Source organism: Lontra canadensis, unplaced genomic scaffold (assembly GCF_010015895.1).
Source record: "Lontra canadensis isolate GAN:19392208 unplaced genomic scaffold, GSC_riverotter_1.0 scaffold62, whole genome shotgun sequence".
NCBI lineage: Eukaryota > Metazoa > Chordata > Mammalia > Carnivora > Mustelidae > Lontra > Lontra canadensis.
Genome location: NW_022631056.1, coordinates 7,152,278 through 7,178,831, shown reverse-complemented (window position 1 = coordinate 7,178,831; position 26,554 = coordinate 7,152,278). Strand labels below are relative to the sequence as shown.

Sequence of the window (26,554 nt, the reverse complement as noted above, 5' to 3'; positions counted from 1 at the left end):
TGAATCACCACAAGAGAGGACTATGGGAGCAAATAAATTACCCGGACCAAAGAGAAAAGAAACCTGAGGAAACAGGGAAATCAGAACAGCCTTAGCATGGCTTCCTCGCTTCTCCATGGTAGCCCCGTATCCTGCCCATGCCCACAGCCACAGCACATGTAAATTATCAGCTGGTCAGAGCAACAAACTGGGGAGGCGTAGACTCTGGAATCATAAGATTCCAAATTCTGGCTCTGACACTTGTGGCCGTGACCCTAGCTTCCCGAACAGCAATAAAAAGGGGATGATATTTCCTTATCTCATGGGGACTCAGGAGAATGACGTAATTCATTCACAGAAAGCATCTAAAACACTTCGTAAGGTATAGGAAGTGCTCAATAAATAGCAGTATCATCAATTTCATATGAGTAAGGGCCTCGGGGCCATCTAAATTCTTCCTTGTAAGTCTCTATCCAAAGCACTCAGGCTCAAACTACCAACAGCCTGTTGGACATTTTCAGGAATACAATTAAAAACAATAGAGAAATTATTTCCCTGTCTTTACGGGAGGGTAATCTCCATCTGTGCCTGAAATAGTATGTTCACTTCTATTTGATACACATCACATGAGAAAGTGAGTAGAGAGAATGGGAACCTAAATACAGCAGGAACATCAAGCATGGGAGAAACTCTGATCAATTAAAATTGACGGGGCGCCTGGGTGGCTCAGTGGGTTAAGCCGCTGCCTTCGGCTCAGGTCATGATCTCAGGGTCCTGGGATCAAGTCCCGCGACGGGCTCTCCGCTCAGCAGGGAGCCTGCTTCCTCCTCTCTCTCTCTGCCTGCCTCTCTGCCTGCTTGTGATCTCTCTCTGTCAAATAAATAAATAAAATCTTAAAAAAAAATAAAATAAAATAAAATTGCAACAGCATGAACAAGGTGAGGAAGTACTTTTTATCAAGTTTCCATTTTTTAGGATGATAAGATCAGTCCTTGAACCCGGAAAGAGGGTAAGCGGATGGCAAAAATTGCCATTTGACATCACGAACTCCAAGAAATATGATGTATTTTGCTTGTGGGAAATAGAATTATTTTATAATAATTTATATTTTATAATAATTTATAATATATAATATATAATAGTTTATAATTTATAATAATGACTCATTGTCACTTTACCCACTACTCTTTGCCTTTTTATGTTCTCATCCTCCCCAATGTCTACAACTTTTCATTTTCAAATAATTTAGCAATAAATCCTACATTGTTACCATTGGCATCAGAATGGATAACATCCACAAACTTCGCATCGGTGTAAGCTAATCTGTCATTAGGTGATTTTCCAGAGAATTTTGGCCCAGCAGGGTCAAGACCTGAAATTCAAGAAAGAAACTATCAGTCGATAAATCAATTCCTGCTACAGTGTTTATTAGATCGTATGTTTGCATTATTATTACATTATAAGCATGTCTATATAGTTTTAACTTAAACTTGTGCAAAAACTAATATTAAGATAAATGAAACTAGATGAATAGCAAATATCTTTGTTATCTGAATGATACTTTTCACCAATCGTCAGTTTATCAACAATCTAATGTTAAGCCACACTTAGAGATGCCTCAACAAAACTGTAGGTTTTATTTTCTTAGCATTTTTACTTAAGAAGTACTTAGGCATAGGAGCACATGGGTGGCTCAGTCGTTAGACATCTGCCTTCGGCTCAGGTCATGGTCCCAGGGTCCTGGGATGAAACCCCACATCGGGCTCCCTGCTCAGCAGGAAGTCTGCTTCTCCCTCCCCCAGTCTCCCTGCTTGTGTTCCCTCTCTCACTGTCTCTCTGTCAAATAAAAAACAAAAATAAAACAAAACCAAAAACAAAAAAAAGAAAGGAAAAAAAGAAGTAGTACTTACAGATAAATCGCTAGTAACTTTATAGTTAATAATAAGTAACTATTACTGTCCTGAGAGGGAGGGGAAATGAGTAATATCTTGGTCCTGTCTTGAACCTCATGCCTTATTAGTTCATCCCAGATCTATCTGCAGTTCTAATATGATTTTTAAGTGCCAAATACAATTTGGGATGTGGCATAAAACATACTATTATCTTATCATTCATTTTTCACAAAAGTTTCCCACATACACACAAGAAAAGAAAAATGTACTAAGAGTTCCATGGCCTATAGATATTATTTCTGGTGTATCTGAAATTTTGGTGTTTTTTTTTTTTTAAGATTTTATTTATTTGACACAGAGAGAGAAAGAGCATAAGAAGGGGAGCAGCAGAGGGAAAGAGAGAAGCAGGCACTCTGTGGAGTAGGGAGCCCCACATGGGACTCGATCCCAAGACCCTGAGATCATGACCTGAGCCAAAGGCAGACCCTTAACTGACTGAGCACCCAGGTGCCCCGTATTTGAAATTTTAAATAGAAATTCTAGGCTCATGACCTACTGGCGTGTGTTAAAAAGGTGAGGGTGTGGGAAGGAGGTAAAATTCAACAACTTGAGAACTTCTATGCAATGGAAGATACAATCATCTCAAAAAGATATTTTTAAAAACTAAAATATAATGTTGCTCATCTCAAGCCCCTCTCCTATCCTAGTTTATTTAAGCTCACTTAACTGAATGAGGCAGAAATTTCTCTTCTCATGAATAATTCTGATGTAGAACTACCACATTTGCTGGACTTTTAAACCTTGAGGATTGCTTGGCCTATGGAGTCAATTGAACTGGAATAAAGTGTGAGTAAACACATCTTTTTTTTTTTTCTTTTAAAGATTTTATGTATTTATTTGACAGACAGAGATCACAAGTAGGCAGAGAGGCAGGGAGAGAGAGGGGAGGAAGGGAAGCAGGCTCCCTGCTGAGCAGAGAGCCCGATGCAGGGCTCGATCCCAGGACCCTGGGATCACGACCCGAGCAGAAGGCGGAGGCTTCAACCCACTGAGCCACCCAGGTGCCCCAAGTAAACACATCTTAACATAAAGTAGGATGACTATGGTGGTTGAAACAGAATGGGCTTTGGATGCTAGAAAATTCTGTATAAATCCTGGCTTAGCTGTTCAAAACTTTTTGACCCCTTCCCCCTACATTCATTCCATTTACCTGTTTTCACACCTGAATAATGGGGATAATATTAAAACTGATCAGAATAAGGATAGTAAGTTTATACTTAAGGTTGGTAAATATCCTATCTGTGCAATTTATTCACCTCTCCCTGCCCCCTTTGCTTAACTTATTACTCTATTACTTTTATTAACACTTGAAATCATTATAAATCTTCTATGGACACAGATCTCAATAGTTGTCAAAAAGCTGAATTGACTGGAGAGGGATATGATCTTTCTATTCTAAAGTCACCACCATTCCCAAATGGAAGCATGAAAATCCATGTCAGCATTATTTGGTTACTAAGCTTTCTGGACGCAGGAATTCTGTCACGAAAGTATGAGGGGTATCAGGATCTAGACTCCCTCAATCTGGGATATCAACTCCTGATTCTCTCTTCTGCTGTTCAAATAAAATTTTTAAAATAATTGGAATGTGTCAAAGTTTATGAAAATTAAGGACATGGTTCTTTTTTTTTTTTTTTTTAAAGGTATTATTTATTTATTTGACAGACAGAGAGAGAGAACAAGCAGGGGAAGTGGGAGAGGGAGAAGCAGACTTTCTGCTGACCAGGTAGCCTGATGCGGGGCTGAATCCCAGGACCCTAGGATCACGACCTGAACCAAATACAGATGATGCTTAATGACTGAGCCATCCAGTTACGCTTAAGTACATGGTTCTATATTTAGTTAGTACATGAAAAAAGTTCTATATTTAATGGGTCAAATTTTCCTCTGGATTGTTACAATAATGTGTCCTTAAAATTCACTTGGGGAGGGGCACCTGGGTGGCTCAGTGGGTTAAAGCTTCTGTCTTTGGCTCTGGTTGTGATCTCAGGGTCCTGGGATCGAGCCCCACATCGGGCTCTCTGCTCAGCAGGGAGCCTGCTTTCCTTCCTCTCTCTCACTGCCTGCCGCTCTGCCTACTTGTGATCTGTCTGTCAAATAGATAAATAAAATCTTAAAAAAAAAATTCACTTGGGTTGCAGAAATTTATTTTCTTCATCCCATTTCTATAGGAGTACTTCAACTCTGTTAAGAACTAAGTAAGAAACAAGACTTTAGAATCTAACTAAAACAAAGCCTAGCATTTGAATATAATACAGAAAAAGAATAAATGTGTGTCATTTCTACTAATTATTATGACTGATAACTTTTAAACAGAATAACTTCTGATGCTTTAAAGAATGCTAAAACACATTTTATCAAAAAATATTTTACCTGTTATTCTTCCAAGTTGACCTTGAAATATCTTTCCAACAAATCCACTAATATGAGCCCCTAAGCTCATACCTATGAAATGAAAATTATGAAGAGATGCCCCATGATCCTGCAAGTGAAAATGCAATGTTACGATTTTCATTTCAGAAATCACAAATTATGCCCTGCACATCAATATTCTAGAATTTGTTATTTTTTTCCTTAGTTTAATACATTTGTGGGAGATGGAGAATGGGATTTTATAATTTGAAAACAACTATATCTTTGTTCAACATTTTCCATAAGAGATCTGATTTTTCTCTATACACTCTTAGCAATACCAGTACATTTTTAAAAATCTTTGTTATCTGTTACCTAAACTAGTAGATGCAAAAAAATACATTTAGTTAAAGAGTTTTGTAATAATGGTAGTAGACATTTTAGGGTACTTACCTTGAATAAGTGCTTTGTAAATCTCATATTTAATATTCACATTAGTCTTATGAGGTATTTATTTTTATCCTATTGCCTCAAACTATTCCTGGAATCTATTAAATATTGATTAACATCGTTTGATAACGAGTTGCCCAAAGCCATGTATACTTAACTACTGTAAGGGAAAAAGACAGACATCAAGTTTATAGACTATAAAAACAGATGAATCAATTACCTCCACTGTCTCCCCAGAGAGATGGTTTGGTTTTGTCCAAATTGGGGGATGTAAAAATTATACTGTTCCTGATTATATTCAATGATTATTATATGCCAGGTACTGGTTAAGAATTAATTTCATGGGTGCCTGGGTGGCTCAGTGGGTGCTTCCCCCTTTCTCTCTGCCTGCCTCTGCCTACTTGTGATCTCTCTCTCTGTCAAATAAAGAAATAAAACCTTTAAACAAACAAATACAAAAAGCACTATTGCTTTGACATGCTAACATTTATAGCCATCTTTTTTAATTTGTATAGATGGATATAATTCTGTACCTAGTTATGTAGGTACTGTCTTATTGAAAAAAAAAAATCTTAAAGACTCAGTTATGATGTTTTGTCTTTAAATCTTTTTGATTTTAATTTTTTTAGGGGCACTTAGGTGGCTCAGTCGTTAAGCACCTGCCTTCAGCTCAGGTCATGATCCCAGGATCCTGGGATTGAGCCCAGTGTCCAGCTCCCTGCTCAGCGGGAAGCCTGCTTCTTCCTCTCCCACTCCCCTGGCTTGTGTTCCCTCTCTCAGTGTGTCTCTCTCTCTCTGTCAAATAAATAAATAAAATCTTTTAAAAATTTTTAATTATTTTAAACTCTACCTATACTGACTTGATGTTAGGGTAGTGATTCCATGTGGATCAAGGGATAAACTAGGCAATCATTAGGTTCTTTAGATATCCTTTCTAAGGTATGGCCAAGGTGTTTATAGTTAAATCAAGTGTGAACTGGTAAAAGTGAGGGGAAAAACATCTTGAAAAGTAGCATACTTCTGCTGACCTTGGAGGGAATTCTTAGTACCATTTAGATTTGTCGAGGATTTAGGAGCAGGGTTGGGGTGAGTCAGTTACATTCAGGCCAGTTTTAGGTCACCTGCAGTTTGAATGATCTACATTGACTATGTCAAACCATATGGAGATCAGTGTCTGTTACAGAGAGAGATGTGGTGGTGATGAGCACTTGAGAGAAGGGTGATTTCTGATTTGGAACATTCTGGGGCTTGACATCTGTTTTGAGTTGTGTTGTGCTGAATTTCCAAGGCTCCCTGAAATTAAGCAAGTTCACCAGATCCAAGAAGCCGTTTGCATGTAATGGTCAGGAGTCAGACTGGAAGAGTTCAGAGATCAAATCTACCTCTTATCTTCTGTGTGACTTTAAGCATTTGCTTAATCTCTCTGCCTCATTTACTTATCTATACATTTGGGATAACCAAACTTTATAACGATATTTAATATAAGTATTAAATGAAATTAATTCTTTCTTTGTAAAGATTTTATTTATTTATTTGACAGAGAGAGAGATCACAAGTAGGCAGAGCAACAGGCAGAGAGAGAGGAAGGGAAGCAGGCTCGCTGCTGAGCAGAGAGCCCAGTGCAGGGCTCGATCCCAGGACCCTGGGATCACAACCCGAGCAGAAGACAGAGGCTTTAACCAACTGAGCCACCTAGGCGCCCCTCAAAGCAGTAATTCTTAATGTGTATGGGAAAAAAGTATTTATCTTACTACTACTTGGTGGTATTGCACAAAATACTGTATAATATAAAACATATAGAATATATAAAATTCTTACCAAAAGATTCCGAATGTAGCTACTCAAACTCACAGCAACTTTTCTGGTGTTTCTAACTGCTCTGTTGTAAAGGAGAGTTGTAGCACCCCGGTTCCAGTCTACTACAATTACATTTATATCATCTTGATTCAACAAAACCCTTAGGAAGTTCTGAAGCCATGTAGGAGCAGAGCCCATTGGTCTGTACCCATGAATAAGCCAGACTGTTTTCTTGCTGACGTTGAAATTAATGTTAAGTGAGTTACTCTGCTCAAAGAGTGGCTCAGCACAGTTGAAGTTGTTCCTTGTATACATCATTAAGGAAATCTCCATTTGGGGAGAAAACAAATCTTTGAGGGAATCCTTTATACCCAGATGAGAGAATTGAAGGCATGATCTTTTATTCTCTGAAATAAGAAAAAAAAAAATCAGTCAAGCTGAGTACTGGGAGAGTATTTGATACAATTTCTATTGCTGTTACAAAGAACAGATTTGAACTTGGAGTGAGGATTTTATTTCATTAGTATTTCCACATGATACTCTGAGCAACGACAATGTTTAATGTGTTGACTATGTAAAAAGACCCTTTGAACAAGAAGCATCCAAAATTTTTTAATAAAATACAAGAAGAAATGATTGGTTAAAAATTAATAATTATTTTTTATCTGTACAAAAGAGCAATGGTTATCACCAAAATCATTACTATTGTTAGTAAAGGAGCGCCGGGATGGCTCAGTCAGTTAAGCACCTACCTTTAGCTCTCAGATCAGGATCTCAGGGTCCAGGGATCCAGCCTTACACGGGGCTCCCTCCTGGGCAGGGAGTTCTGCTTCTCCCTCTCCCTCTGCTCCTCCCCCACTACCTCATTCATGAGCGCTCTCCCTCCCTTTTTCTTTCTCTCTCTCAAATAATAAATAAAATCTTTAAAAAATACATTGTTAGTAAAGAAAGTATTATGCCCACCAATAAAAGTAAACTAATTATGAGCTTAACAGAAATCCTGCAGAATAATATATATGGATAATAATCATTCAAGAAAATATACTTCATCTAACTAGTGATCAAATAAATACAAATCAAAACAATAGGGTATCATTTTCTTCCTATCAAATTCAACAAAAAGAAAAATTTTAATACATAATATTAATATGTTATTTAATACATAATTATTTTAATACGTAATATTTGTGACATGGATGCTGAGAGCATATGTTGATACAACCTCCTTTTGAAATTGAAATTATATGGTAAACATACAGGTGTTAAAAATATGTGTTCTTCCTTATTTTCTTCCTAGGACTTATATTAATGAAATAAACAATTTGTATTAAATGTAAAGACATTAATAACAGGATTATACATAATTGCACAAACACTTAAAACATCTTAAATATGATCGTATAGTATTTTCATGGATGTGTGCATCCTATGTGTCTGCCTATCCATCAACCTACCTTCCTACCTACCTACCTTTCTTACCATCTATCTATCCTAGAAGGAAGTTGAGCAGAATGAAATAACTAAGCCAAATCAATAGCAATAGCCATACGTAGGCAGTGAAACAATGGCCTTCTTTATTTATTTATTTATTTATTTATTTGACAGACAGAGATCACAAGTAGGCAGAGAGGCAGGCAGAGAGAGAGAGGAGGAAGCAAGGTCCCTGCAGAGCAGAGAGCCCGATGTGGGGCTTGATCCCAGGACCCTGGGATCATGACCTGAGCCGAAGGCAGAGGCTTTAACCCACTGAGCCACCCAGGCGCCCCAACAATGGCCTTCTTTTAATTTTCTTTTTCACAGAGTCTCAGAATTGTAATTTCTTTCAACATAAGTACCTGATCCCAATTTTTTTTTTAATGAGCATACGCTTATACTCTTTCTGGAAGTTCAAGTTATTAAAAGATTAGGGGAAACGATCTGTCAATTTATATCAAAAATTCACAAAACTGTTAATATAATTCATGCCAATAATTCTACTTCAAGAATTTATCCCAAGAAAATAGCCATTTAAACATGCAAAAATGAACTAATATATATTATTTTAGCACTGGAGAAATAGAAGTGATTTAAATGCCCAGAAACAGTGATGTGATTAAGTAAACTACAAATATATTTAAAATAAATATATATTATATATACATATATTTAAAACTACAGACATATAATGTGTATTTGATAAATCCATAATAATATGCACAAATTATAACCTACCTTTTAGTTTGGAAAGTATATATGTGATATTATCACAATTATTCAGAAGATAAAGGAGGAAGAAAGTGAAGGAGAGGCACAATTGGTTCCCAGGTTAACAGGTGAGAGATACTCAGATAAGTGAAAACTTTGAAACAAACTTCATTTGTCCTAAGTACTAGAGAATGAGGAAGTGGAGAGGAGAAATAAATCAAACCTCAGTTCAACATCACTGCTTACTACACTATACAAATTGCATAGGGACTTGTGTACATCCATCTTTCCACCATCTGAAATGTTTCCATTAGCTGAAACTCTGAAAAGGCCAAATGCAATCAATATACCCAAACTACTGGTCCACTGCAGGCCAAGGTAGATTTTACCTGGCTCTCGGATGAGTAATGAGGAATAAAAAATAGGATCTCTCTGATAAAGTAAGGGACCAAAATCACCTGAAACAATCAACAGAGCAATCTATTATCTACTGCCCGATGTAGCAGTAGTTGCAGAAAATTCAATAGCACTCTCATTCCTATACAAGAAAAATCATGTCTCAAAAATAGGAGGACATCAAGAGAATATTTGCTGAGGTAAAAAAACAATAGCATAAAATGAAAAGTGGAATAATGAGATACTACAACTCAAGAAAAGAAAAAATGCAAGTGTAAAATAAAAATTTGTATTACATGTGCTAAAACATGGAATGCTCACCTGACAGTAAGAAATGAAGGAAGAAAGATTTGAATTATGAAGGGAAACACAGATATGGGACAGGAAGTGATGATTAAGTGACAAGAAGTTAAAAATAATCACTGTGGCCCTGGGGGGAAGGAACTGGAGAGGGAGAGGGCTGCATTTATAATGACTAAGGAAATAACTGCATTCCAGGGTGTGCAAACTGAAAAGACACATCACAATCTAGAGCAAAGCAGTTAATCAGACTCACGAAAAGGCTTCCTAGAAACTAGTTTGGTTTTTTTGATTGATTGATTGATTGATTGAATGATCAGAGAGAGAGAGAGCAGGAGAGTGCACATGCAGCAGGAGCAGCAGTCAGAGGAAGAAGCAGGCTCCCTGCTCAGCAAGGAGCCTGATATGGGACTGCACCCCAGGAACCTGGGATCACGACCTGAGCTGAAGGCAGATGCTTAACCAACTGAGAAAGAGAAAAATATTCTAAAAACATCAAGGCAGAATATCCAGGTTAAATTAGACGAATGAAGTCATGATGACTTCAGATTTGCCTTCCAAAACAATACATTAGACAGATAAAAGTGTAATGAATGAAAGTTATAAGGGAAAAAAGTTTGTGGCCTAATGATTTTATATCCTTCCTAAAGTACACCACTCATAAATGACATAGTACAGTTCCTGACATCATCGCTGGTAAATAAATGTCAGATTTACTGAAGACAAGATTCACAGAAACTCATAGTATTACTATAAGATCAAAAGTTCACATGGAAATAGGTATATATTATAAAACTGAGTGAAACATACATGCAATATCAAAGGCGTTCTTATTCAAATGTTTGCTAAGAATATTTAATTATTAGTATAAGTCAAAATTAGTAAAAGCTAATTTTGATTAGCTTTATTGGGACTATAGGTTAAAAGGAGTATAGAGAAAGTAAGTGTGGTACAAAAATTCCTTAACTGGGGGATTCAAATGACGTCAGTTTTTAAAAATTTTAATAAACAGGTAAGTGTGGCTTTAAAAAGATATTGAAAACCTTAATGTTAACCACTGTGCTATATAAAACAGTACTCATAACTTTGTACACGCTAAAAAAAAGTATAGCAAATAGTGTATATACACAAAAGATAAGAAAATGAAAAAACAGAAAACATGAAACAAAATGACACAATTACACTAGAGAAGAAAACATATATGATACATAAAGTTATGTAATTATATAAAAATTGTCCATTAAAAAGCAAAGAATCTCAGATTTCATTCAAAAAATAAGCACTGGGTGTTGTAAGTGATTAATCACTAAAATTACTCCTGAAACCAACACTGCATTGTATGTTAACTAACTAGAATTTAAATAATATTTCTAAATAATACTTAGCTGTAAGTTTAAGAAGCACACAGGAAGTTTTAAAGAAATGGGGGAGGTATATTCTACACAACGTAAAATAAAAGGAAAACTGGTTGGTGTACTCGATTATAAGAGTGCCTCCAATTCATCACTCTTTCTTGAATCCATGCCATTTTCCCTGTAACTTTTGAGTCATTCTTCTACTATCATAAATCAGTGATTTGCCTCATTTCTTGATATGGGCACAAACATACAGTTTGCCATGGAAAATAGGACCCTGGTAGACCTAATGCAAGCAGAGGCTTGAAATGGGCTTGCATGTTATGGATCTGGCCTCTCATACTTCTGCCATCGCCATGAAAATATCCCTGGTCTGGCCTGATAGAAGAGGAGAGAGAGAGGCAAAAAAGCCAAGTTGATGGTTGTTGCCTAATCAATTCCCACCTTACCCCACCCAGTGTGAGTAATACTTCTTTAAGTCATATGCTACTGAGAGAATGAGTTTTTGTTTTGTTTCATTTTGATTAGCTTTATTGGGACATCATATAATTGATTACATCAGTAATATTAATTAGGTAGAGAAAATAAAAACAAAAGTTTTCAAATGATAAAAAATGTTAACTAGTATATATTAAAACTCCTAAAAAACATTAAACAGACTCAATTCTGGTAGATTAAATTAGGAGTAGAAAAATAAAGTTCTAGGTATCAAAAACTTAGCAGAGTCCCCAATAAGACTGTCAAATTTCTCAGCAGAAACTTTGCAGGCCAGAAGGCAGTGAGATGATATATTTATGTATTTAAACTGGTGAAGAGAAAAATTTTCTAACTTCAATTCTATAACTAGCAAACTGTCCTTCAAAAATGAGAGCAAAATTAAGATTTCCTTAAACAAACAAGAGCTGAGGGAGTTTATTACCACAGACTTGTTCTACATGAAATGATAATGGGAACATTCAAGTTAAAATGAAAAGATGCTAGACGGTAACTTAGAGTCATATGAAAATATGAAGAGCTCTGGAAAAGGCAAATGCACAAACAAATATAAAAAACAGCATTTTTGTATTTTGATTTGTAATTCTACTTTTTATTTTTTACAGAATTTAAGACAGATATATTAGTATAATTATAAACCTATGTTAATGTTATGCAATATAAAGATAAAATTTGTCACAATAACTGAAAATGAGGAAAGCACAGAGCTATAAAGAAGTAGCTATTTATGTAAAAGTTAAGTTTTTATTGATGTCTATTTTTTAAAATTAAGTTAGTATCAATTTAAGAAAGGTTGTCATAACTTTAGGATGTTACATATAATCCATATGATAATCACAAAGAAAATAATCTATAGAATACACACAAAGAAAATCAAAACCCGTCACTACAAAAAATCAACACAAATAAAAGACAGAGGAAATGAAAGACAAAAATAAACTAGAAAGCATATAAAACATATAATAAACAACAAAGTGACAAAAATAAGTGCTTCCCTATCAGTAATAACTTCAAATGTAAATGGATTAAATCCCCCAATAAAAAGAAACAGATTGAGAGTGGATAAAAAGCCAGCATCCAACTATATGCTATCTATAAGAGACTCACTTTACATCTAAAGACACTTCTGGGTTGAAAATGTTAGGATGAAAAAAAGATACTCAACACAGAAAGTTACCAAAAGAGAGCAGGGATACAACCTAAATGTCCAGTGAATGAATGGATAAAGAAAATGCGGTATATATACATAATAGAGTATTATTCAGTCATAAAAAAGTATATCCCGCCATCTGCAACAAATGGATAAAACTAGAGGGCATTATGCTAAGTAAAATAATTTTTTACAGAGAGAAAATTTTTTACCAGAGCTTCAGGAGGGATAGGTGGGGAGATACAGATCAAAGGGCTCAAACTTCCAGTTGTAAGATGAGGAAGTTCTGAGGTCTAATATGCAGCATGGTGACTATAGTTAATAATATGAAACTGTATTTTTGGTTCTGTAATAATACTGTAAACTTGAAAGCTGCTGAGAGTAAATCTTAAGCATTCTCATCACACACACACACACAGTCTTAATTATGAGAGGAGATGGATGTATGAATTACCTTGATCTTGGCAATCATTCCACAATGTATATGTGTATCAAATTATCACATTATACAATTTAAATATACACAATTATACTTGTGAATTATTCTTCAATAAAGCTGTACTGTGGGGAAAGAGCAGATTGGGATGTCTATACTTCTATCAGAGAAAATATACTCTACGTTGAAACTCTTACAAGAGAAAAAGAAAAGACTGATAGAATTAAAATCGTAAAACTCCTAGAAGAAAACTTAAGAGAAAACTTAATGACTTTGGATCAAAAAGTCATTATTTTTTGAACATTACTAAAAATAGCACAGGCAATAAAAGAAAAATAGATAAATTATACTTTATCAAAATTCAAAACTTTTGTGTATTGAAGGACATTATCAACAGAGTGAAAAGGCAACACAAGGAATGGGAGAAAATGCTGACCAATCATATATCTGATAAGGCATTTATATCCAGAATACATGAAGCTCTCCCATAATTCAATAATGACAACAACAGCAAATAAACAACCAATTAAAAATTTGGCAAAATATTTGAATGGACCTACAGGTAAAGATATAAAAATAGCTAGTAAGCACATGAAAAGAAGTTTAATATCACTCATCATTAAAGAAATGTAAATCAAAACCATAATGAAATACCACTTCAAATCCATTAGGATTTGAAAGTAAAAAAAAGTGTGACCATGATCAAGAAATAGGAAATAACAACCGTTGGCAAGAACATGGAAAAACTGGAACCCTGTCCATTGCTGATGGGGATGGGAAATGGTATAGTGGTTCCTAAAAAATTTAAAAATAAAATAACCATATAATCTAGAAATTACACTTCTAGGTATATACCCAAAAGAACTGAAAGTGGAGTTTCAAACATACTTATAAGCCCATGTTCATAGCAGCATCATTCATAATAACCAAAAGGAGGAAGCAATCCAAGTACCCGTCAACAGATGAATGTATAAACAAAATCTGGTGTATACATACAATGGAATATTATTCAGCCTTAAAAAAGAAGGAAATTCTGACACATGCTACAACATGGAAGAACTAACTGAAATTAGCCAGTCACAAAAATATAAGTACTATATGATTCCATTTACATGAGGTGCCTAAAGTTGTCAAATAGAAACATAAAGTAGAATAGTGGTTGCCAGGGGCTGGGATGGAGAGGTAAATGGAGAATTACTGTTTAATAGGTAAAGAGTTTCAGTTTGGAAAAACAGAAAAGTTATGGAGATGGATAGTGGCAATGGCTGCACACCAATATCAGTGTACTTAAGATCACTGAACTGTACAGTTAGAAATTATTAAAATGGTTATTTTTATGTATGCTTTATCACAATTATGCTTTATAGACTTCAATTCCTTTCATGAAAGATATCCAGACTCCTCTTATGTCTATGAACAACTAGAATTCTGGATAAAATGTATATATAAAAGTTTAGACACTGGACAACAAAGGGCTCAGAACTGTGATCTCTAAAAGAAAGGAAATAAATTATTTGAACACTAAATCTAATAGCTTTCTGCCTGGTATAGTCTGCCATGCAGGAAGGTTGGACACAAGGAAAGCAGAGTGGTGTTCCCAAACCAGGGAGAAAGATGGGAGTTTAGGGAGGGTAACTAGAATTTATATCAGATGCCACAATGGAAGGAGCTGTGTGGAGGCAGAGTTCTGATATCTGCAGCAGGGTCCCCATGAGTAGGTTGCTGGATATAAACCTATGTATGCTGAGGGTGACATTCCACAAAGAGCTCTAAGCTGAACAATTCAAAGGTCACAAATGCTCTGAAAGACAATAAAGTTCTGGCAAGTCAGAGTCAAAGGACCTTAGAGAACATCTTGGATGTTCAATAGAAACCCTAGAAGGGTCTTTTAATTTTAAGTCCTTTTTTTTTTTTTTAAAGATTTTATTTACTTATTTGACAGAGAGAGAAATCACAAGTAGGCAGAGAGGCAGGCAGATAAAGAGGGGGAAGCAGGCTCCCCGAGGAGAGAGCCAGATGCAGGGCTCGATCCCAGGACCCTGAAATCATGACCTGAGCCGAAGGCAGAGGCTTAACTCACTGAGCCACCCAGGCGCCCCAATTTTAGGTCTTTCAATTTTAAGGGAGCTTAATTAGCTCTAGTGTAAAAGAGACCCATCTTTTCTCCTTCTCATTCTCTCAATTCTGCTTGCTTTGATTTGGCTTCATTTTCTGGCAGGGAGCAGGCAACGTGTCTGAAATACTGAGAGAAAATATTAATGATTTTGAAGTAAGCAAGGATTTCTCAGACAAGTTTACAGTTAAGTGGGACACGTAAAAGAAAAAGCTGATAAACTGGACACTGTTATAATGAAACACGTCTGCTCCTAGAAGGACATAGTTAGGGACACCTGGGTGGCTCAGTTGGTTAAGCGACTGCCTTCAGCTCAGGTCATGATCCCGGAGTCTCGGGATCGAGTCCCACATTGGACTCCCAGCTCCATGGGGGGAGTCTGCCTCTCTCTGACCTTCTCCCCGCTTCATGTTCTCTCTCACAGTCTCTCTCAAATAAATAAATAAAATCTTTAAAAAAAAGAAGAAGGACATTGTTAAGAATATGAATATGCAGGCTTGCAATATGTACACCTGAAAACCACCTGTGTCCAGTACATGTGGGGTAGAGGGAATGTACATTTGTATATACACAGACAGGTAAAACATTCAAGAGCTGTCAAAAGAACTGAAGACACTTAACAAAAGATGGTATAATGGCCAATAAGCTCAAGAAAGGATGCTCAACATCATACATCACCAGGAAAATATAAATTAAACCAAAATAATATATCACTACACACCCACTAGGATGGCGAAAATTATAAAGACTGATGAAACCAAATAGAGGTGAAGATACAAAGCAACTTCAAGATCCCATCATTGCTGACGGAAGTGACCAAATGGTACAATATTTTGGAAAACAGTTCAGTAGTTTCTTAAAATGTTAAATGACCCTAAAAAGTCACTTTCAATTGTTAGCCCATGAAAAATGAAACACTTGGAGCGCCTCAGTGGCTCAGTCAGTTAAGCGACTGCCTTTGGCTCAGGTCATGATCCCATGGTCCTGGGATGGAGGTCCACCAAGCCTCCTGCTCAGCAGGGAGTCTGTTTCTCCCTGCCCTCTGCTGCTCCCCCTGCTTGTGCTCACTTGCTCTGTCAAATAAATAAAAAAAATTTTTGAAAAAAAAAAAGAAAAAGAAAAGCACTTGTCCACAATATTTATAAATTCATAGAAATTTTTTTCATAAGGACCCAAACTGGAAAAAACCTACATGTCAATCAAAATGAGTATAGATATATAAATTGTAGTATAGCTATAAAATGAAATATTACCCAGCAATAAAAAGGAATGAACTGTCCGTACATGCAACAACCTTGATGAGTCTCAAAAACATGATGCTAAACAAAAGACTCCAAGAAAAAAAGTACACATTGTTTGATTCCATTTGTATGAAATTCTAGAAAAGGGATATTTAATCTTGAGTATCAGAAAGCAGATTTGCTTAGAACCAGAGATGGAGAGGGGATTAACTGCAAAGAGTTCACTTTTGGGGATGCAGTGAAAGGTTTTATATTTTGACTGATAAGACTGTTACATGCTATGTAAAATGTGGTGCACATATTTTTTGAAATTCATCACAATGTACTCTTAAATGAGAATATTTTATCGTATTATGTTATAACCTCAATAACCTCAATATAATCTCAATAATTAAGTTAAAACTTACAGCAAATGTCAACTTTTTTACAAAGTGTGAAAACATACAAAGCTTAGTAGATCATTTTTAAAAGCTAGAACACCTCTAATATCAAACATAACAAAGATAGGACAAACATGCCCACAGATAGATACGTGAAGTAGAGATTGTTACAACTCAAGCAATAATTTTGAAGCAAAATTCCCAAATAATACACAACTAAGCACCCAGAGTCCATAGCACAGTCCACAGCATAAGAGTAGGACAAGAAAAATTAATTTTAACTAACATTATTTTACATAATTAAAAATAGTATATTTTATTAGAATGATAAAATATTACCTATTTCATTCCAATAGCGATTATCATATTAATGATGAAACACTGGTGACATTATTTCCATTAAAATTAAGAAAGTATAAAAATATGTGCTGCCACATATTCTAACTTAGCAATAGTATAAGAAAAAGAAATATGATATAATCGTTGGATACTGACATGATTGTCTCATGTGATACAATATTCTACCTAAAAATATGAAAATAGAAACTAAAAAAAATTAATCCAGTGGGAAGTTGTAGCATAGACATATAAATATACAAAAACCATTAGCCTTGGCTCATACTATCAACAGTCAATACAAAATATAATAAAGAAAAGTATTAAAACACACAAAAATATAATTATTAATATTGTAAATATATTTTATATTTTCTCAGCTCTCCAGCTTTTCTTTTTGAAAACTTCCCCACACCCCAACACTATGTGAATTTTTGGAACTCACCATAAAGACATGCTCTCCCTTCATCCAGGGCCAATCTGAATGCGCAATCAGCCTACACCCAGGATTAGACCACAGGAGGATATGAAATTCAAACAGGTCCATTTAGGACCTTTTGGGGGAAGTTAAGAGAGAAGTGGCTTCCTTCCTTCCAGATTTCAAGCTATAAGGAAACACATCCTGAAGCTACAGATGGTAATCATTTTTTTCCAGTATCGGATCCAGTGGTATTTAGTGTAAAATTTTTCAGTTATATGAGGTAATACATTTCTTCTTTCCTTAGCTAGTTTGAACCAGGTTCCTATGATTTGCAAGTTAACTAGCTCTTTGAAAAGAGGAAGAGAAAAAGAGGAGAGGGAGAGATGAAGAAAAGGAGGAAGAGACAGAGAAAAGAAGACCAAAGGGAAAAAAGAAAAATAGAATACCCTTAAAAGAAAACTACAAAGCTTAAAAACCTTACATAGGAACAGAAAAGATCTGAATAAACACTGAGATACACCATGATCCAGAAAGGAAGAGATATTACAAAATCAATTAGACTCATATTAACTTATATGGGTAATGTGATTCTAAATTAAGGTCGCAATGAGATGTCTCCAGGAAGGGAATAAATGCCCAAAGAAAATAAATGATTTTTTAAAGATAATAAAATCATAATTTTATAGCAAACGGCTATAACATTACAACAAAAACAGCAAACTGTCAGGTATGATAATAAAATCATAAAAATTATTAAAATTATGTTTATATTATAAACCGATTAAAAAGAAGCCCCTGAAACTGAATCAAGAATTGATACACAGATTGAAACAGAATGGTAACACCCAGAAATAAACAATATTACCCATGATAAAGATGGCAATTCATAATCAAAGATAATAGATTTTTAAATAAACAAGGACTAGGATAATTGATTCTAGAAATGTTAAATGATATGAACTAGAAGAATATAGTCAATATGTGCATGATTTTAGTTCAAGGAATGACTTTCTAGCATAAAAACAAAAGAAACTATAAAGTATGAGACTAATAAATTTCACAGCACATAAATTTCAAACTTCTGTGCATAAACACTGTACACTAGCCAAAAGATAAGAATATATAAGCTAGGGTATTTTCAATGCAAGGTATGAAGGAAATTGATATATTTACATATAAAATACAAAGGAAGAAAATAACCAACTGAATATCAAGAGAAAGATATAAACAGATATTTATAAAATAAAGTAGGAAAATGGCTCATTAAGTCCTCAAAGTGTGCTTAATCTTCTTAAAAATCAAAGATTAATTAAAATAATATTCCCATATCATTTTTATTATTATACCCATTGGCTATTAACATCAATGTTTATCATGGGATTTTTAACAGTGATTATTTAGTGGTCAACTAAGTACACAGAAGCAGATCCCCCTCCTCTCCACCCCAAGGAGGGAGCTTGATGAGGTGCTTGATCCCAGAATTCCGGGATCATGACCTGAGCCGAAGGCAAACGCTTAACCCACTGAGCCACCAGGTGCCCCTTGCCTTGCAGCTCTGAATGTTGACCAAGTCAGTAATAGAGGAGCCTCAAAACCCAGCCAAAAAAAGCCAACAAAAAAAGCTAACACATCCTGGAAAGGTTTAACTCGACTTCCTCTGATACTCCTCTGAAACCCCACTTTCACCCTCAAAAGACTCCATGAAAACCTCTTCTTTCCTTTTCCTCATTTCTGAAAACAATACATATTTGTTAACAGCGTTAACAATACCATCAACGATAGTAGTAATGCTTAGTGGTTATTCAGCACTCACTCCAAGTCAGGCACTGTGCTGCTTTGTATTTGCTATCCTGTCCCTTGTTTTATATATGAAGATCGCATAATTAAAGAACACTTATGAGTGACATCCGAAAAGCACAACCATACTCATGGCACAAATGATCATGCAAAGAGTTCAGCAACCTAAATTCACTAGCTCCATTATCTTCATGTGCAAAAAAAGAATGAAGATCTTTTGGGGCCAGCAAACTGTCAGGTATGAAACAAAAGACTGACCTTGTGCCTACAAAAACACAGGTTTATATGGTCGCAGAGCCAATTAAGACGCAAAATTGTAGCCAGAACTTTAGTATATCTGAAGGCAAGGGGCAGAAGGCAAAATAAGAGGTAAAAGTATGTTTAATCTTCGGGTTCTGAAATAATCAGAGCACATTTAGAAAATACACATGATTTAACAAGTCATAAGTAACCACGATATTCCATCAGTAACTCTTCCAAATGGGCAAATCAACGTTCGGAAAGTTGTGGAAAATGAAGTTGACTACACAAACAAAATAAAGTAGATGTCTGGTAAGTCTTTAGATCAAGAATTCTCAAGCATGGGTTTAAAAAGGAGGGTTAAAAAGACTGGAAAAGTTTGTTTAAAATGATACATGCCCAGAGATTCTGATTTGGTAGGGAAATCTGCATTTTAAAATGCATACCCCAGGGGACTCTGATACCCATAGTCCATACAGGTCTACCCCAACTGTGTAATGTGAAGGCCTGCACCTGGCAAGTACTTTGAGACAATTACAGAGAAAATGTACATGGAAGAAAACACAGTGGATTATACTACCCTGATTTATAATTGACCAAATCACACACTTGTGTTACCTCCTCTGAGCTTTGCCACGCCGGGAGACAGCATTATGACTTTCACTACCACTTAAAAATGAGGAAACCGAGGTTCACAGAGCTTAAGTGATTTGGCCTTGATAAAACAAGCCCGCAGGACTTGAATCTGGATCTTTTAAATGTAAATTCCATGTTCTTGAAGGTTACCCTTATCTTAAACTTTCGTACTAAAGCTGCTTGTAGGCAGGTGATTTTAGCAAATCAGTAGAGGTAAATTACTAGTCACATGAGATTTTTTAATACAAATTATACAAACTTATACAAATTTCATAAAATGTTTAGACAAATATATGAATTTGTATACAATGTAGAGAAAAATAATGATGAATTTGTTGAGCCAATGAGCTGAGTGCCTTGGGTTTTGGAAAGATCACTGCCCTGCAAAGCCTACTAAGTTCTACAAATTTCGACACTCTCCCCTCTCAAAGTGTAGTTCCACACACCCACAGGCGTTAACTGGGAGTTTATCAGAATTGCAGAATCTTGGGCCTCACTTCCAGCCTGAGGATAAAAATCTCTAAATCAAACAAGATTCCAGAGTATTTTATATTGCATATTACAATTGTTATCTTAGAAAAATGACTCAGTTTTTCTGAATTTCACTGTCCTCAACTGTAAAACAAGAAAGAAGAATTAAGTATCTTTAACATCTCTTCCAAGTTACGGGAACAGGAGATTTGGCAAACTACGGCCTGAGGGCCAAATCTGGCTGGCAAGATAAGGCAGGTTTTTACATTTCTAAATGGTGGAAAAAAATTAAAATAATAATATCCTGTGACATGTCAAGGTTGCAACGAATTCAAATATTACTGTCTATAATAAATTTTATTAGAACACAACCAGACTCATTAGTTTATGAATTGTCTACAGCAGTTTCCGTATTATAACGACAGAGCTGATTAGATTCAGCAGAGACTGCATGGCCTTCAAAGCCTAAAATGTTGACCATCTGGCCTGATACAGAATTATTTGCTGACCCTTATAACTACAACTACCATTTAAGCACTTACTATGAATCGGAAACTGTACTAAGACTATATATGAATATAACTTGAATATATGTGCATATAGATACAAATCTGTAAACAGTTGGTTCAGTTATCTCTCCATTCCCCTTTTATTCCATTAAAAAATTTTTTTTTTTAGGTATTTATTTCAAGGAGAGAAAGAGAGAGTGTGAGCTGGGGGAAAGGGTAGAGGGAGAGCAAGAGAGAGAGAATACTCAGGCAGACTCCCTGCAGAGCATGGAGCCCCATGGGGAGCCCTACCTGAGAAGCGGATATGGGCTCCCCATGGGGCTCCCACATAGGGCTGATTCCAGGACCCTGAGATCACGACCTGAGAGGAAATCAAGGGTTGGCTAGCAGCTTAACCCACTAAGCCACCCAGACACCCCTCCATTTAAAAATGTTTAAAACATCTGATAATCCCAGGTTTTCAGAATTTTTTTTTTCCTTTTTTGAAGGGAGATGCAATCATGTAATGATTTTCACGTTGTGGAATGTGAGGCGGGCTCTCTAAGAGGCACATATCAAAATCTCTAGTGGAGAAGGAAGGGGAAATTATAATTTGAATAAAACATACTTATATGAAATTAATTACTGAAAATTCAACAATTTCCTAAGCATGTGGGATTTCCAGGAAAATGAGAGGGAGCACCAAGAGTTTGCATGGGTTACAAATGATTTCGAGAATAAATGAAATCTTTAATTTCCTTATTTTCTATTTACTGTCATTAATATCTAAAGGGCCTGCTATTCTATTTCAGTCAACAGAGACAGAAACATACACAGTAATTATATCAGAGTTTTCCCAATTGAAAATTTAGGTAATTCCTAAGTACTAATCAAAACAATAATCTTAGAAAGTTTGCCACAGGAGTTTGGAGTATAAACTATGATTCTAAAATAATGCAAATAAGAAATGACACAAAGTTAGGGGGCTAGACTTCAAATTTCTCTGACTTCTAAATTAAGATGCCAATATCATACATTATACAAATATATAAATGCTTATCAAGAAACATCTAAATGAGGAAAATATGATAAACTGTATAATAATATCACTTAGATTCTGCATTTGCTTATAAAATTCAAACATTTCTAGAATTTGATCAACCCAAATATCCAATTGAAAAGAAACAAGAAATAATTTGAATTTCTAGGTGATATTTTAAGGTTATTCAAGGATGCATTCAGGAATTTTTTTCTAAAAGGAAATTTAAAATAAAGAAAATCATCTGTCTTTGCAAAGGCACAAAAATCTATTCATCATGAATTTTAAATTTGTTACTTATTATCACAAAGTAGAACAAGTATTTCTAGTTCTACTTTATTACCAGAAAGAAGTAAATGATATCACCAATATTAATAAACTTTATTACTATAAACCAGTAAACCAGGAGAATAAAATTATATTTTATTACTCTAAACCCATTTTTGTTTTTGTTTTGTTATACTTTAGCATAATAGGTTTAAAAAAAAAAAGTTGAGGTATGTTTACTTTGTTTGCTTGGCAATTAGCAACTTAGCTATGTAAAAAGTTTCCTCAAAAGTAAGATTACTTGAGCACTGAAATTGAAACGTTTAGTAAGTCATGATTCTCAAATATTGAGTTAATTTCTCTATTATTGAATTATTCTTTCTTTTGAATTTTTCTGTTCTCTATTTACATCTTCCTGTAAAAGGATTTCTAGTTATTAATTTTCTAGAAAGTAAATAAAATACAGAATACACAATTTAAGAAACACACATAAACACACATATATATACAAACTTTCTTCATAATTACCCATTTGATATAATTAGTACCCAAATCATACTATTTTTTTTTCATACTATGATGTCATAAAATTCTCTATCCCAGATTCATAAGACTGTACTAATTATCTTACACACAATTTGGTAAGATAAATCAAATCATTTAGTTCTTACCAGATTCTGCCCAGCACATCAAACAGAGAAAAATGTATACTTTCATTTGGAATCCAATAAAAGTAAAAGCAGCACTCTGACTCAGCAAAAAAGAAATTCTGAAATTCATTAAGGTTTCTCTTTGGTAAGATTGTCAGAGTCTGGTAGGTTTTAGCATAAAAGATTCCTGACCTTTTGCTCCTCCCTGTTTGTAGAAAAGGTAAGGTAGTTTGTCTTCTCTTATCTGGCTTGTGGTGGTGAGAGGATTTTTAAGTCAAAAACTCTAAGAAGTCACCAACAACAGCCCAAGTTAAATTTAAGGGAAAGAAAAACTAATTATATCTTTCTTTATTCCTCTTAACCTCAAGATTTCAGAAGTGGTCAAGAAGAATATGTCTGTGCAAAGCCTAGAGTAAATGTGATGTTAAAAAATGCTAGAAATGGAGAGTCAGAAAACATTGTGGTTTATGTTCATTTTGATTACAAACGAAGTTGTCTTCATATACCATAAAATCAATAATAAAATCCATATCCATCAAGCTGTCAAATATAAAATATGGCTTTTTCATGTTTGTGTAATTTTGCAACCTAAACTCAGTGGCTATTTTAAAATTCTAAAATGCTGGGTTGCCCTTGAGTTCTACAATTGGAAAATAAAAAATATTTTTGTTTTTAATTTAACAAACATTTTAAAATTATGGGATTTTTCCCCCCCAGATGTTAACTCCATTTTCCCCTTTATTTTCCTTCCAGGAATAGACGTTAGTAGGTCTGGAAAATGGAGAACTGTTGTAAGTACATGCGTGATCAGTTCAAAAATTAAGTTTGTTTTTTTTTTTTTTGTAAATTCAAGTCTCTGTAAATTTCCAAAGATATTTCAAGATCAGAAGTCCCTAATTCATATCATTTATCAGCAGAAACTAATCAAGGTCTGGGAGGTATTTCAAAGAATCCACAAACAAAATGAGGTATTCATTTAAAAACCATGAAAAATTTAAAAACCATCAATTTAAACTATTTGATCTCCAGGGATTTTATGTGAGACTTTACTTTATATGAGACTTTACTTTTTATGTGAGCCCACTACTATAATTTAACTGGAGACCACCAATGCACTTCGCTAACAAAGATAGGAATAAACCACATCATTTTGCAATGAGGGAAGAAAGGTAATATAAATGTCATACATGTTAAAAGAGATTCTTAACAAGTTTATACTTAAATTAAAAGACAAATCTTTTCTATTTAACATTTTTCTTTTATCTAGTGCTTTTAATGTGACTCTGAAATATTAATTTTATACATTATTTTCATCTCAACTATTCTGAAGAGCTCATATTGAAAATATCAACTTGGCATGTAAAACAGTACGCTACATAGCAGAATTTCAAAATGTAAAAAACTATACTATTTTCATAGTTTTTACTTACTGTTGGTAGTAATAAAATTGAAATTACCATCCATTGCATTAAATAGCAAAATACTGAGAAATGGCAAATTATATAAAGTGTCCATAGTTTAGTAAGAGAATATTTCCATGCTTACTTAGTGCTCCTTCAAAATAAAAACTGACTTTAAGTTTACAGACATAGATACAATATAAATAATATGATAAAAGTGATAATGAGGATGATAAGGATAAAGATATAAAATTGATTGAGCCCTGTGAGGGAGACCTGGGTGGCTCAGTGGATTAAAACTGATTGAAACCTGTGTACCATGTACACTTCTACCAGGCACTTTACAGTACTTATAATGGAAAGTTAAGCAGTGTATACTGGAGATGGGGGAGTCATTGTTTATAAGAATTTATTTTGGTACAATCTTTTTGTATAAATTAGAAATATGTGTCAAAATATTTAATGGTCTTACCCTTTGATTCAGCAATCAAATGTCCAAGATATTTTCCCACAGAAGTACTAACCCATGTGCACAAAGACATATGAGCAAGGATGTTAATCTCAGCATTTTTATAATGGCTAAAAAAGGGAAATAATGTAAATGTCCAACAGTGGGGTATTGGTCTAATTATGTATATACTGTTGATTAAAATTAATGATGTAGATAAATCAATATTAATGGTATAGAAAGTCTCCATTCCATAGTTCAAGGGGAGAAAAGGCAAGCTACAAAATAATATGTAGAGTAAAATTTATTTTCCTAAAATATGTTTTACATATATATGCATAGATCAAAGTTAGGTTTTCCTCCAAAATGTTTATCCCTGCATGGTAGACTTATTGATGTTTTTTTACTTTATTTCTTTAAGCATTAAAAATATTTCTTTACCATAAGCATCTAAAACAAGTAAAACAAAAAAAGCTCTATTTACTTGGGACAAATATGGTTAGGATAATCAGAATAAAGAAAAAACAAAGATAGGAAAAAAGTGAAGACAAAAGTGAGGTCAATTTTAGCAAAAGCATCCACTAGAGTCCCTTAACACTATTTGATCAAGATTCTCCATTCACTCATTCATTTATGCAACTTTTATTAAGCATGTACTGATTTCTGGGCATAATGTAGTTGAACACAAAAAGTAAAGACGTTCATTTATTCAAACTGTATCATGTCAACAACTATTTAAGATACATCCACAGGTATGTCAGGGATTGTCCTAGGTACTGAATTATATTTACCCTATAGAAATTCACAGTGAGGAGGGCTTGAAAAAGGTATGTCTAGGGAACCGTGGCACCACACAGCAGGGAAGCCAGCTAATCTAGAATGCAGAGTTCAGACAAGCCTTGTAGGAGATGCTGCCTGGGCTGGACTGTAAAAAAGAGTTAAGAGTCAGTTGGGCAAAGAAAGGAAGAAAGAAGCTCTTGTTTTAGATAGATAGATAGACAGGTTTATATACATAACTTATAATTTTATATATTATATATAAACATTTTCATTTTTGAATACATGAAGTTAGGGGTATAAAACATCCTGATATGAGTGAAGAAAGGCTAATTCTTTATAGTATTACACACATTTAATCCATTAAATCTTATATTTGACTAATGGTCCAAGAAATGCCGAGAATAAATTATTTTTTAGCTACTGCTAGGTTCATTACCATGTGTTACTTATTCAATATAAGTTAGGAAATACAGTAAGCCTAAATTAGAAAAATGATACATATTTAGGTCAAATTCTGAATAATAAACAGCTGACTGCATGAGCTGACTTTCAGAGCTTATAGTACTAAAAAAGTACTCTAGAAGTCTAAACACCATAAACTCAGGTCCTGCCAAAAGAAAAAAGGATGTGATAAGAATGCTAAAATCATACATATTTGTTTTTTAAAAAAAAGTATGATGCAAACTTCAGTATAGCAAAACAATATGGTTAATTATCTATAAATACAGCTAAAAGCTTCTATCATTCACAATCAGATATGTACACTACAAATTTTACAATGAAACCTGAAGATCCAACTCCCGTATCAGCTGTGACTGAGGGGAAGTTAAAGAAGGAATATGTTCATTTGGGTAAGATTTATGATATAAAATGAATTTAAAATCAATAGTATTACACATAACTGAGACCTTCATGTATCCATTCACTTGATCAACATATATTTGTTATACAACTGCAATATGTTAGTTTCCTTAATCCCCTTTTACTGTACCACAACAATG

At 34.6% G+C, this 26,554-nt stretch overlaps 1 protein-coding gene across 1 annotated transcript in view; it reads right to left on the bottom strand.

The window, feature by feature from the left end:
* The window catches only part of LIPI (lipase I), a 60,575-nt gene that overhangs the window by 32,544 nt on the left and 1,477 nt on the right, over nucleotides 1–26,554 (bottom strand). The window contains exons 2-5 of the mRNA XM_032877988.1: nucleotides 24,798–24,904; nucleotides 6,552–6,937; nucleotides 4,305–4,413; nucleotides 1,250–1,351 (exon numbers count right to left, since the gene is read on the bottom strand). Of these exons, the coding sequence (XP_032733879.1) occupies nucleotides 1,250–1,351; nucleotides 4,305–4,413; nucleotides 6,552–6,937; nucleotides 24,798–24,904 (704 nt within the window). The remainder of the gene's footprint in view (nucleotides 1–1,249; nucleotides 1,352–4,304; nucleotides 4,414–6,551; nucleotides 6,938–24,797; nucleotides 24,905–26,554) is intronic.